General features: G+C 33.8%; 1 protein-coding gene across 1 annotated transcript in view; it reads right to left on the bottom strand.

The window, feature by feature from the left end:
• LOC149409709 (uncharacterized) overlaps positions 1-14,685 on the bottom strand; it is a 70,307-nt gene extending 55,622 nt beyond the window's left edge. The window contains exon 1 of the mRNA XM_089649474.1: positions 14,430-14,685. Within this exon, the coding sequence (XP_089505600.1) occupies positions 14,430-14,685 (256 nt within the window). The remainder of the gene's footprint in view (positions 1-14,429) is intronic.
• Between the last annotated feature and the right edge of the window lie 321 nt (positions 14,686-15,006).

Raw genomic sequence — 15,006 nt, 5'->3', positions numbered from 1 at the left:
ACTTCGACCAGACATTAAAAAAATAGAAAAATGGAAAAAAATAATTATGGGTTGAAGTTGTTTTTCAATTACCCAGTAGCTCTTAATGCTCATGTCATTTGTCCGGTGCCTAAAAGCGGTAGCAGAGATGCTGCGAGATATGAGATTATACCAGAAAGAAACTCAGATAAGATACGTAGAAGATATGAAATGATTTTGATGCAATCATAACTGCCACAGGCATCGGTAAAGACGCATTAGGAATATTATTGTTATCATCATTCTTTAAGATCGTATTTTGAATTACCTTTTTGTAATATTTTGTGTAATAAATTGGTGTAATTTTTAGGTTAGGTTAAATAATTTAATCTACGAATTCTCATACACAAATTTGACAACATCCTATGCAAGAGATAGGTGACCACTCAATCATATCCTGAAAACGATGTCCGCTAAGAGAAGAAGCGACAATTTTTTTCTTAAAAGATTAACTGTTAATTTAATGTAGTGCGCCTCCGTCAGAAAACCAATGGACCGTTGAAATCTTTATAATCAATCAATAACTGGTAATATTAATCCCTCAGTCCTCATTGGCATATTCTGTCAGAAGATCAGAGTATTTCTGCTTAGCAAAAAAATCCAAATAAATTGAATAACTCTGAACGTATCCAAAAATTAAAAACTGTTTTTGAAAGATGATATAATAGGCTTTCAAAATGTATTATTAGAAATAATAATATAACTTTTAAAATGTTAAAATTTTGAATGCAAACAAAAAAAAAGTTTTAAAAATTCACCTTACATTTTCCGTTTGAATACTGAACTGAAATTACTGATAATGAAAAAACGCACCTTTTATTAGAAAAAAATATTAACTGACATTGTTACCACATTTGTTTCGTTTCATTTAAAAATAATTAGTAAAAAAAATATGTAGTTTTACAAATTTTTCTCAAATTGCGTTTGGAAACTTTGGTTTCATTTATGGGTATAATTTAAGTATTCTGCAGTTAACTTCTAGATTTGAATATAAGCGTGGTATTTTCTCTTTCTAACACCGTTTAGATCAAGGCTGCCCAACCCCAGGCCCGCGGGCCACAATGTGGCCCACGAACGAATTATAAGTGGCCCGCGTGAACCATTTTCAAAAAACCCGCCAATCCGCCAATTTGAAAAAGTGTCGCGGGCCCGCGGTAAAACAAACAATGCAGCTTGCGCGCGGTCACCAGTGTTGCCAACGAAGGCGATTTATCGCTATTTAGGCTACTCAGAACAAGAATCAGCGACGAAAAAATCTAACCTCTTGAACTTACTTTTTAAACAAAAATACACCGGTTTTTGATATAATATTTTCTGCGTCCGAAATGAATCTTGTAGCCACCCCCCCCCATGGAATTCGAAAAATTGTTGTGGGGAATCACATATGATGCACCATTTTTGGGTGCGCGGAATTTTTTCTCAGCGAAGTTCCGTAACAACCACCCCCCCCCCATGGATTTCAAATATTTTGTGGGGAGCACTCATTTTGATTTTTTTTTGTGGGGAATTATGTTTTATAGAAATTCTCTAACAACCCCCCCCCCCCCATGGAAATAGGAACCGTCAGGTATTCAGTGGCCCGCCAGTGATTCAAAATCGTCAATTTGGCCCAACTGTTAAAAAGGTTGGGCAGCCTTGGTTTAGATCATATATCTAACCATAAGAGTAAAGGAGACACCACGATTTCTTTGAGACTATATGAGCTGTTCCCAATATCGAACAAATTAGCTTGATGGGTTAAATAAGATACTAAAAGTATGTTTCTAATTTAATCGTATGCAATAAATAAAAACTAAAATTTCCTCTGGAATTTGAAGATTTGTAAGTAAACACATAACTTCTTAATAATAAATCATAAATAATTTAAGGAACTCTATTAAAAATTATAAATAAGTAATTTTACAATTTGTCCAAAGAAACGTCACCATCTCAATGACAATTTTTTTCAGGTATGTAGGTATATACAATAATATTGAAAAAATGCGATAAGCCCAAATAAACGCAACAATCTTTTCTGAACCATAGTCAAAATTAGCCATCTAGATTTATTAGTTTAGCGGATTTTCGAAATTGTAAACGGAACGTACAAACAAATTTACAGACAGAAGAAATGCCAAACGGTCGAGTTAAAACTTAAAACAGCTAAGCTCAGTGAATTAAATATAATTAAAGTAGGTTAAAAGAAGGAGAGCTTACAATTATACAGTTGCAATTCAATAAAATTTAACTGTTTTCTAAAATGCTGTTTAAAGCAGTTTGGTTAGGAATAAACCAATTCTTGCTAAATTATGAACATTATACACGGTGTCCGGAAACTCGTAGTACAAGCGAGAAACTGGAGAATCTACACCACATGGGGAACCCAAAAAAACATAAAGTTTTTTTATTTGAGCATTTTCAAAAAAAAAAAAAAAAACCAAAAAAAAAATATTTTTCTGCTATTTTAGGGTTAAAGTTTTTTCTGGTGTTTAGGGTTGAATAACAGATGTTTTAACCCTGCAGAGCAGAAATATTTTATGATTACACCGGGTTAAATGAAGGGTGATTTCAAAATAATGCTTCAAATCCGAGTTTCTTCATTTGTTTTACTTTCAAATAGTTTTAATTAGTTGGGTACTTTGATCTTCAGTAATAATTTATAAGAATTTGATTAAAAAAAAAAAAAAATAATAAAAAAAAATCAACTTCAAACTCGATTTACTCGATAACGAAAGCTCAAATAAAAAAAAAAAATACTACAAAATCGACTCCAAATGTGATGTAGATTCACCAGTTTCCCGCTTGTACTACGAGTTTCCGGACACCCTGTATTTCTAAAATTTATTTAAAATATTACCTACTTAATCGTTGTCTGGATTCTTCGCACAAATCAGTTCCGATTTTGATAATTACACTTAAATTTAAAGTTAATTTTAGTTCATTGAACAGAATTTCGCACAGGACTAACGCACGCCACATACAGTGTAAATTAGTATGTTTAATTATTATCAGAATTCAATATTTCATCATTTTAAATTTATCCACTGTAAAATAGCAACAATTTACAAAATAAAATATTTATTAGGTTAGTACATCTATTATTCATAATTAATCAAACGATAATTACAAACCGGTCTCGCTCGAATTTCAGTCCCATTTTTTCTAAATCTTGAAACAACTATTGAAAATTTTGTAAGAAACAATATTTCTTTTTTTTTCCAGTTAAATCGATATTTCAAAGCTTCATAACTCATGATGAAAATGATGTAGCGAGCTCAAATTAGTTGCATTGGACAGTAAAATATCAGCAGATACAGCTGTGCAAATTTCAAGACGGCACAACTAACGGTTAGAGATATTTTGTGGTTTCAGCGCACACAAGTTTTCTGCTTTACATAATTTCAGAAGGAATTATAAATAAAAAATTCGTACATTTTCAAGTTATTTTCAACTTTAAATTTTAATATTTAAAAATTCAGCCTGAGTATGTTTGCGCTCGCAAAACTCGAAAAGTAGTCCACCGATATCGCTGAAATTTACAAAGTTTGTTCTTATTAGTACCAGGAGTGTTTAGAGAGTTAGAAGAAGAGATAGTTTTGAATGTTAGAAGTCGGGGACGCCCAAGAAAAACTCTGCAATAACGAAGCATTTCGGGGTCCACTATTTTATCATATTAGTCATCTCCGATCAATTATTTATAAGAAATATCTCTAATTGAGTCATCAATAAACTAGCATCATTTTATAAAAAAATTCAGAAGCACCGAAAAGATTAATTTTATTAAAGCCTTGCTGTTATATTGCGTACCATATTAATCAAAATAGCTAAAAACGAATTTCACAAAAAATTCTCATCGATTCGTTTTTTAATCCTGGATATTTTAATTCCATCGAATTGATTGCCATAATTAAAATTCGGCAATAATTACAACACGAAATTATAAATCTTAAAGTCCAAACTTGCGAAATACATCGCCATAGCAACCAAATATTGCATTTTATAAAAAATAGTTTCAGTTACGTAGGTAAGGAAAATCCAGTAATATCTGACTTATGGGGGTTTTACACGAAGCTTTTTTTCGTTCAGCTTCTAAATTGGTCGTATTTTCATGGTATTATGGATTTGGGATGAAAAAAGGATGTGTATTTAATGCCTGTCACATACCGTCGTATACCATTATCAAACATGATATGACTTATTTATATGATTTAACTTACCCATAACCTATTTCTATTTGAAGTGATTTATTAAAATTTTCGGTAAAAACCGATTTACTCAGAAAATCATTTGTGTGAGGTACCTGGGGTTAAAATGTTGGTTTCCCCAAGGTGGAAGGTTTATATTAATTGTTTTTTAATGACAATGTGATATTTCGGTCAATAGCCATTCGTTATTACCTAGTTATGAAAATTAATTAAAAAGTTGGTAAATCCCTGATTCATTTCAGGGAATTATATTGTTTCGGTTTCTTGAAAATACTAAGGAGCCGAGAATTGATCATTTTATAGAATAGATGGCTTGACCGTGAAATATGAGCGTACAGTCAATCGATAAATTATCACTATCGGATTGACATATATCAAGAGCACGGTTGCGCTGTTGGCAGCAAAACCGATATTGACGCGATATAAATAAGATATCCTTTTACGATGGTAACACTGGCGGATCTGTCTGTGGAATAACATTCTTAAATGTAAAACGACAAACGGCTATATAAAAATAGGAATAAATTGACAATGTTGTATTAAAATAATAACTTCTTAACGGTTACATGATAACTCAATACAATGACAATTCGATACACCAAGTGATAAAAAAACCATTAAAAGCGATGAAATAAAAACTAACATACAAACCTAACCTTTTTAATCTATTTTATAAGCAATAATTATTAGCCTGAAACACTCATCCACATTGAAAAATCTCCTGATAAAAGATACATGACGCCAACGGGACTTGAACCCGTGTCCTTTCGATTTCCGGTCGACAGCTCTGACCACTGAGCTATGGCGGCTTATCTCTTATCCGCGAAATAATTCAATATATATTAGTGTTTCATTCAACAATTACTGCTTGTTACATTTTTTTACATGAAACAACCAACTTTATTTTATATACTTTTTAATCTAGTTTTTGTTTCATTACTTTATATAACGTTTGAAAGGTGTGTTGAATTGTCATTTTGATAAGTTATCCGGTGACCCTTTTTGACACTAAAAGGGAGATAATTATCAAGTCCATACCCATAAATTTTAATATTTGAAGAACTTGCGTCTCTCCAATCTCGAACAGATTAAATTGACCGCGTATACGACTTCTTTCAATTCTAAGAGCTTCGCTAGTTCACCCCCAGTAATTTTAATTAATTTGAATTATTCAAAAATTCTTGTATATTGGCCTGCCGGAATCATACGCTGACTGTGCTCGCAAATATTGCCAACTGACCATAGATGACGAATTTAGTCAATATCTTATTGATATAGAGTTTAATCGATCGTCCGTGATCTAAATAGCCAGGTACTTTACAGCCTCCCTCTTCCCCGTCTCCTTTCCATCATAACTTCCCTTAACCTCACGAAATTCCACAAATGAGAATGTCACACAATATTTCCACTGGCTATGGTTTCTTGTATGGTATTCACAATAAAAAATAAAAACATTTTAGATTGGTGGTATTTCTCGGTTTATAAAAGATTGAAAGAATTGACAGGTGTGCAGCTAAGATAGGAGTAGAATAAAAGGTAGTTGATAGAGGACAGGAAGTATTAAGAGAGATGAGTGACATTAAAGTGTGTAGATTATTCAATCAGATTGTGTTGGATAACTTTTTAAAAACTTCGAAGGTTTCATTGATTATGAATGAATTATTGATCCATCTCGTAATAATGATGATTTACTATCTAATATTTGGCTTATGTAATAATTAACTAAACATCACGCCGTTTCACCGCAGGGGTAGGCAGAGAGGAACGCAAAACAAGTTGGTATTGGCACACGCTCATTGCTTCATTCACATTTATACATCGTTTCAAACTGTTATTCTGACTCTTGACATGGCCCAAATCAAATATCTGGTTCACTTGATCTTGCCATGTCTTCTTCGGATGTCCCCGACTTCTTCTACGATTCGCATTAGCGTCTTATATTCTTCTAACACTCCTTTCTTCGTTCATTCTTTGCGAATCTCCACATTTCTCGCACGACCATACATGGTTTTAGGGGCACACACGCCTCACGGACCTCTTTTCTACCCTCACTTGAACGATTTAAATAAAAAGCTAGAAAATATATTAACTAACTTAAAATAGGTTTTTTTACTACTGTTTTTTGTGAGTAGGTACCTCAAAAGAGTCCCAACTGCTCCCAACCGCCTATACTGTGAGGTTGGTTTGAGTGGGTAGGAAATGAAAGGTGGGGAAATATCTGACTATTCAGACCTGGTCACCAAACACGGCTAAAGCCATTTCAACCAATGCCTCGATTCTAACTAGTGGCCTTCATCAGGGCTGTATATACTGAAAGTATCTATAAATCTGAAACTTGCCGCAAATATACCTACTGTAGTAATTAGTGTAATTAGTGTAAATAATAAATTGTGAAATAACACAAATATACCTACTGTAGTAATTAGTGTAAATAATAAATTGTGAAATAACACAAATATACCTACTGTAGTAATTAGTGTAAATAATAAATTGTGAAATATACGTACTGTAGTGTAAATAATGAGGAGTTATCATGGAACCGTTTCACAGAATCTCAAAGCTGTTTTCAAGTTCTATTCGTGTTATGTTATGGTATCATTATTAGCCAGTAGTTTCAAACAGCAGAACTTGGATAGAACCTTTACATACTCGTAGTATTTACCTGCCAGAGTTATTAGCAAGCCTAATAAAAATGCATTTTATTGTGGGATTCCTCAAGAGATGAGTATCTACCTACTTTTAAAAATGCCTAAGGACCTTTTTTTAGCGTCGCTGCTACTAATTTAGACTTGAATCGATAACATGTAAACGTGTCACTTTCTGGAGGTTATCGGTTCTTCTTCTAATGGATAATGTCAATCAAAATTCGGGTCCACGACCAACAAAAGACAATATTTTTTTAGTAAAAAAATTAAGGAATTCTTAAATATTTTAAACTGGCTTTGGTGTACGAATTTGATGTTTTTTTTCCTAGATGTATCTAACTTTAAATTCAACTATTTAACCCCCACCCAGGCCTTAGTAGATCAGGGTATTTCCGCTTTGCAATAAAATCCAATTAAATTGAATATTTCTGAACGAATCCGAAAACTAATTACTGTTTTTGAAAGGAGTTGAAATACGCTTTAAATTAAAATTAAATAAATATACCATTCTTATATCAAGATGATTTGAACATGTAGAACAGATAGACGAGTTCTGTAGATAAGGTGTAGATAATAAAGTCGGGGACACCCCAAGAAGACTAAACATCACACGGAGAAAACTTACTGATCTAAAATACTTTTGATTTATTAAAAAATCTGATTAAAAAACCGGAATCAGGCCTATAACGAATGAATTGAAATAGTTCCTAACAAAGTATCAGTCATAAGCGAATGTTTTATGAGGACGTGTTCATACAAATACTGATCCATTATGAAAAGAACACATGTTCTCGATATGTTTTGAATAACTAATATTTTATCAGGAAATTGGGATGCTATCTACGTTATCAAATAGCAAGAGTCATCGCAAAACTCTAATCATTTGAGGGTCTCATCACAAAAAAAATGTCACAAAATAATAACATTCAGAAAATTGTCACCCCTCTGCAAAACAAAACATTCCGCCCCTTTGCTAAAATGAAAATGAACTCACGGATCCTTATTGCCTTATAGAGCCTCCAATTGGTTGAAACCTCCCCATTGTGAATATGAAATGTGACGGATCCTCCCCTAAATACATTACATCATCCCTTCAAAACATTCCAATTGCATCCCTAGGAGGAATATTTTTTACGTTTCGTGGAATAAATAATACATTACACATGCATTAATATTTAGCTATTTTCCTTGAGTTTTTTCATATGTATTATCTTTTTTATTGCTTTAGCCGTATTTGGTGAACTGATTTGAATTGCCAGGTACTTCCCCACCTTCCTCTTCCCAATTTATTTCTTGTCTCCACTACCTTCAGTCCCCAATTGGTTATGCCATAGACTCACTGACTCCAAACGGTTGGAATCAGTAGGACTCTTGTGTGGTATTCACACACAAAAATAATAATTTTATCTTGCTAAAATAAAATGATAATAAAAATCTTTTCATCGGATTTATCTTCTAATGTTTGTGGAATGCTAACGAGTCTTGTAAACGTTGGGGTGGTAGGAAAGATATAAAAAAGTGACAGCATTCCATTTCCTAATAAACTATTAGTACTTTCAAAAAATATCAGAACACGTGTTCATTCAGCTGCTTTTATCTTGTTGTTAGAATTTTTATGAATACGCGACATCGTCATATTGCATTCGTGTTTTACTGATATTTTACTAGTAAATCTTTCAATTCATTCATTAAAGCCCTGCAGTCCCGTTTTTAACAGGAATGCGAATAATTTGATGTCCTAAAACAGCCTTGAAGGGTGAAAAATAGATTTTTTTTTTTTTTTTGAAATTTGTTATTTTCCCAGTATCATCCCGATGCACCCAGTCACCTTTCCCATTACCACCCCTTCCCTCCCTGCGCACCCCTCTTTATCTCCCGCAGCCACTCAACCCCCCTAGCCCGGGATCTGCCTAAAGCATCCGAGTGGGGTAAGCAGAAGACGGGGGTAAAGGGAGAGATAGGGCCTATAATGTTTTATGGAGCGAAAACGGGAATAATATTTTCGGTTTTTGGTTTCAGGGATTTTAAGCAGAATTTTTTGGAGGTTCTTTTGTATTTTTCTAAATTTGGTTTAATAATTCATTGGTATTTTATTTTATTTTTAAACGTTTGACGGTAAAAATACAACCCTCGACTTGTTATTTATATTTGGATATCTACGTCATCAGATAAATTCTACGCTGCTCAAATACTTGTAGGTATTTTTAGAACAGGTACCTACATCTCTAAATAGTATAAAATAAAGTCGCTATCCGCGTCTATCTGTTTGTGCGCTTAGTTCTTCTAAACTACGCAATGGATTTTAATACGATTTTTGATATCGTTTAAAATTTCTTCCGGAAAGTTTATATATATAATACATGCATATTGCACTTATAGAAAGAAGAGAAAAGTCGATGTTTTGTAATCAAGTCGTAAAAAATATTTTCGTGCGCTTACATTGCTAACGCTGGCTAAACCTTATGAGATACATCAAAATAATCTACTACGGAATTGTATATCTTGAAAAGGCCTACAGAAAAGTAAACGGAGGTATATGTCTATTTCGTAAGGATAACCCCCAACAACGCCAGGTACATGTCATCTAGTTAATAATTATATTCATGAATAAAGCGAAATCTAAGTTCTCGGTATTCTATCATTCTACCTTACCAGACAGAAAAAATTAACAATACTAATCGTAATCCTGTTAAAACGGGATTGTAGATGGTTTCCCGATAAACTTTTAGTAAATTTGTAATACATCAAAACAATTGTTCAAGTACCTGCATTGCTAATATATACTGATGCAATGCGAAAATAACTCTATTTTTAAGAACAAGTGTTTCGACATCGTGATAACATATTCGTATTTTACTAAAAGTTTAACGGCAAACCAATTAATTTATTTGTTCAGTGCGTATTACCAATAATTTGAATCATTTTCAACCGTGCACAAGTCGAAAGTTAAATGTCATAAAAATGGCTTTAGATACGTTTAGTGACTTGATTTAAATAGTAAACTAACCAATTATAGTTTGTTTAATTAATTTTATTAAGTTTAGTTCTTAGAAATCAATTTCAATAACAAATATTAAAAAAAATAAAATATTATTTATAAATAAGTTCTGATGTGTTAGTATTATTACGCGTAACAGCTGTTTCGCCTTCTGAAGCCAAGACAATCGAATAACGCCTCCAGAAGACGAAACAGCTGTTTAATATAATTAATAATAATAATTACACAGTAGATCTTGTTTATAAATAAACTTTTTTTTGTAAATTTAATAATAATACTATTGAATGAATCAGCTCGTAATATAATTTCCATCATGAGTTATGGACCGTTGAAATGTACCTAAATTTGTCCATAAATTGAAACCAATATTTTCTTATAAGTACTCGAAATTTAAATAAAATTATGAAAACGGGGGTTTAGAATCACAGGGGCCTACCTACAAAAACATAGTTTTGATTTAAACGCGAGTAAAGATTGGAATTCTCATATGCCCAACTGTATCTTTTAAATGGCTTTATGTTTGTACGAGATAGAGCTTCGTGTCACTAAAAAATATGATTGTTGCATTACCGAAACCAAGCTTAACTCAAAACACCAGTTTTCGTAGTTAGACCCCTGTAATCCTAAGCCCCCGAAAATATCTTTGCAACGGTCGTTAAATCTTAATTTCATCTAATAAAACACAATGATAATGTCAATCTATTTCTACCTAACAGAAAGAATCATATAAATTTAAACAAAAATTTTACGTATAATTCTCTTTTCATTTCATTTTTTAACGAGCTGCTTATCTCCGGGTACAAGCTGCGCGTGTAATATCTCCCTTTTTCATACAAACTCGGACTTGTTTATGTTGCTAAGGCGCGAGTTGGTTAGCGAACTCGGTGGGATAAGTTCAATAGCGTAGGTTGTAATAGCTGTACCAAATATAGAAATAAGTTCATTTTATTTCGATATATTATAATAACAGTGGAAAAAAATACTATTATTTTTCACAATATCGCATAATTTCTTAAACTTTTTTTAATTATTGTATAGTGTGTATGCTTCAGATATGATTTCAGATCTTTACAGCCAAAGGCACTGGAGTGATTTATTTTTGGTTTGTGCTACCTCATTCTTTAGCCAACGTTTCGGAAAACATTAGAGTGTCCATCATCAGGGCAGATGTGTAAAATGATGTATGTAATGATGAACATTGTAATGCTGTTAAAAGAAACATTGGCTACAGAAGGAAGTAGCGCAAAACGGCATAATATCCCAAAAAAATCACTATAGTATGTATGCATCGCTTATTTTATTTTGATTCATAATTGTACGTTTCAAATGTGTACTTATTTCTTTTGTTTAAATTTTTGACAGATATCGCAATTTTTCAAGTTTAATGGTCTCAAATCATTAAATATTTTCAACTTCACAAATCTTATAATTAAAATATCCCGTGATTTTTCAAGGGTCTGCGCTATTAATAAATGAAATTTAACTATGTACCTTGTAAAAAATATTATTTTAGATAAATACATTTTAAAAGTTAATCTGAACGATAAAAAAACGTTTTTTTTTAAACACAAAACTAAAAGCACTGTCGTGACGTAAAAAAAATGTTAAAAAATCCATCGTCTGAATTTGATGTCCCCTGCTGTCGGCAGCTGCAAGTTACCATCATGGCGGTAGGGCAGGGGGGAGATGGGGTTTCAGGGGGGCGCTAAGCGGCTTAGCTCCCGAATGGTGGGGCCGCCCGGCTGCCCTTCCCCCCACCTCTTGAACCCCTCCCCACCGGGATATGCGGAGTGGGTTCGGCCAGCAGGGGAAGGTAACAATTTGAAAATTATTATAAGCAACAATTAGTCGCATTATATATGAATACAAATTGAAAATATCTTCCGAGTAAAAATAAATGCCGCCGACTGGAATTGAACCTGCACCTTCTGATGTCCGGTCATCAGAAAATGTCCGGTCAGATGCTCTCCAATACGCCAAATGATTCAATATGTACTAGTACTTCAATCAACAATTACTGCTTATTATATTTTTTTCACCTGTAAACAACTTTATTTTTTGTAGGAAAGGCTTTGTCAGTGATAAATTTCCCACTAGATGGCGTCGAGACATATTATATCTACATTTGTTGGTGAAATATTTTGACTTATCAAATATTTTTTTTTTTAATGATAAACCAATGTCTATAAGACAAGGTTTTATGCATAGCACAAAGGATAACAAATTATTATATTCAGGCGACTAATTATTGCTAATAATCATTAGTTTATCATTAAAAGAAGGAAATTTTGTGAGATTATTATTTTGTCAGAATTACCACAAGGACGCTTTAAAAAATAAAATATATAATTTAATAATGTTTAAAAATCATCGTCATGTTTTCATTCTAATATTAAAATATATTAAATACACTAATATCGTTAATTATTAATTGTTTTGTGTTAAATTCGTGGAACTCCATTATATTTAATGTAAATCAAATTTAATAATGTTATTATTTATATAATGATTATTTTACACCTCCCAGTTTCCGACCCCTGTAAGCGTATATACCAACTATACGAACAAAACCTACACAAACCTGCAAACCTGGCAAGCCCTCGACAGTATACCACTACATAAAAGCAGACTCGATGAGAAGCGCGGAGCACACACCCAGGTCTATACACTCTCCACTGCTGGTAAAGCGGAACGCGATATTTATTATTACCATACATACATAAAGTAGATACGTCGTTTTATACCATGGGACCATGGGTAATGGAATACTGTGTAAGGTTTTGCAATATAATATTGATAAGTCAGTTGAACAGTTGGCAGAATAGATTTTGATATAGGAAGTGGATTTAAAACAATACCTTGTGGTACTACACTGATGCAGGCAGTAAGGCATGGAACTAGCAGAGGAAATATGAAAAAAGAGTAGAATCGAAATCCCTGTGGCGTAAGTGTGGTACAAACCATAGATGATCATGTGAGAAATGAAGTAATGAGTAAGAAAAAAACTCGGATGCTTTAGAGCCAATGGATGAAGAAAGAAGTAAAAAGAGAATATATTATACAAATGTTAATGGTAGAAGAAGTATGAGACAATCATGTTGAAGAAACAATTGAGTCGGGCCATGTCATAATAACGGAAGGGCGTGTATAGGACAATGAATGAATGTAAATGAAGCTAGGAGTGTGTTCCAAGACCTAGTTGTTTGGCAGACAATGTTCTTTGCCTACCCATGCAAGGAACGGGGTAAGTTTGTTAATTGGTTTTTAATTGATTTTTAAAAATGCCTTCCATTCCATGCGGATCTTCACTTATGTTTCACGTGATTTTGCCACAGTCAGTCTACTTTCATTCTTCCTCTGCTTGTTCCATGCTTCACTGCCATACATCAGAATAGGTACCAGCATTCCATTGTGGACTGTAGAATGCTGGCTTCGCCTCTTTATTAGAAAAGCAACATAAAATTATATTTTAAATCCCCTTGCACACCATTGACAAAAGAAAACCTCGGCTATATAACTGGGTGCTAATTTACGGGGTGCATCGCGTCGTTAGAGGGGCGTTTCGCCGTCTAGATAGGCCAATCTCCCCTTCAGGCAATTGGACCGTGATTATAACATTATCGTCATTTTATTGGTCTGTGTCGTTCCAATGATGGGTGTCTGTGAGCTCCATTTGAGATGGGATCTCTGATTCAATGATTCTGTTTGGATACAGCGTACCTAGCTTTAAAATTTTAGCAAAATTGCTGCTGTTAAAAAGAGATCTGTGCCGGCTGGTATATTTTTTATAATTATATGGTCTTTTTATGGTCTATTCTTAGACGAATTAAAGTTTTTTAAGTATATTTCAAATTGTTTTAATAGGTAGGTATTTATTTTATAACATGAATACAAAAGTCGATCGTTGAAAATTAAGGATTTTGGTATTATGTAACAAATTTAAAGAACTTTTTGAGAAAACTTAATTTGAAAAATGTTAGTTTTATTACGATAATTTAATACCTATATGTATGTATTTATAAAAATAGCAACAATTAATTAACGGAAAATGTTGTAGGATTTATAATTAAATTGGTATCTTGCAGTAACCCACATTCACGTAGAATGCATTGTGAACAACTTATCATATTTCGTTCATATTTAGTTTCGTTCAAAACTCCTAACCCAAAAAAAACCCTGCCCGCAACACGTATATTGATATCTTTCTTATTCAATTTACTTAAACAAATAATGGTGGTACTAAAACAGTACCTTGCGGAGTACCGAAATAAATTGTTTTTAGTCCTACCTTGTACCGACCGCCTCCAGCCCATGGAGGACTATCCCAAAGGGATAACACATTCGATATCTTTCTTAAAAATAACGGAAGTACCAAAACATTACCTTGCGGAAACCTATAAAAAACTGTTTATGGCCTACTTGAGGAAATCCGACCGCCTCCATCTCCTGTTAGGCTAACCCAAAGGGGCCCACCCCATATTCAACATACTCGATATCTTTCTTAAACAATTAACTTAAACACATAACGTAGGTACAAAAGGAGTACCTTGCGGAACCCTGTAAAATAATTGTTTTTGGTCCTACCTTGTGGAAAGCCGACCGCCTCGAGTCCATGGTGAGCTAGCCCAAAGGGCCCCAGCCCGCCCAGATGGTGGTGATGATGGTGCGGCTGAGCATAGGGCGCCTGATGCAGGTGGTGACTCTGCTGTTGATGGTGAGCGGCATGCACGTGGTGACCCTTGAGGTAGCCCGCCACCTGGGAACTGAAGTAGTGTTGCAGGGCGGAGGGATGGGCGGGCGCGCCGGTGGGGGCGGCGCCGCTATTGGTCAGAAGTGCCATCGGACTGAAAAAAAACAAAGAATTAATTAGTCTCACTGGCTCCAAATGGTTATCAGCAATTAGGATTCTTGTGTGGTACTCAGATTTAAAAAAAAACTATGTACGTGTAAATATACACACCATTTTCCACGCACAAACTGCGTGGGTGGATGAAGAAACAAATTAATGCCCAAATACATAAATATAAATTTGCTGTAGAAGTGAGATCCTTGAGGCCTATGTTTGTTAAAACCATGTTTGAGAAATGTGAAGATCCGCAAATAATGCAAGGCTGATGTACCTAATAGTAATTAAGAGTAAAATTAAGAAAGGGACGCTCGG

This window comes from Hesperophylax consimilis, chromosome 30, assembly GCF_061612785.1.
Source record: "Hesperophylax consimilis isolate HC1 chromosome 30, BYU_Hcon_1.0, whole genome shotgun sequence".
Lineage (NCBI taxonomy): Eukaryota > Metazoa > Arthropoda > Insecta > Trichoptera > Limnephilidae > Hesperophylax > Hesperophylax consimilis.
This window is presented reverse-complemented; position numbering and strand designations above follow the sequence as displayed.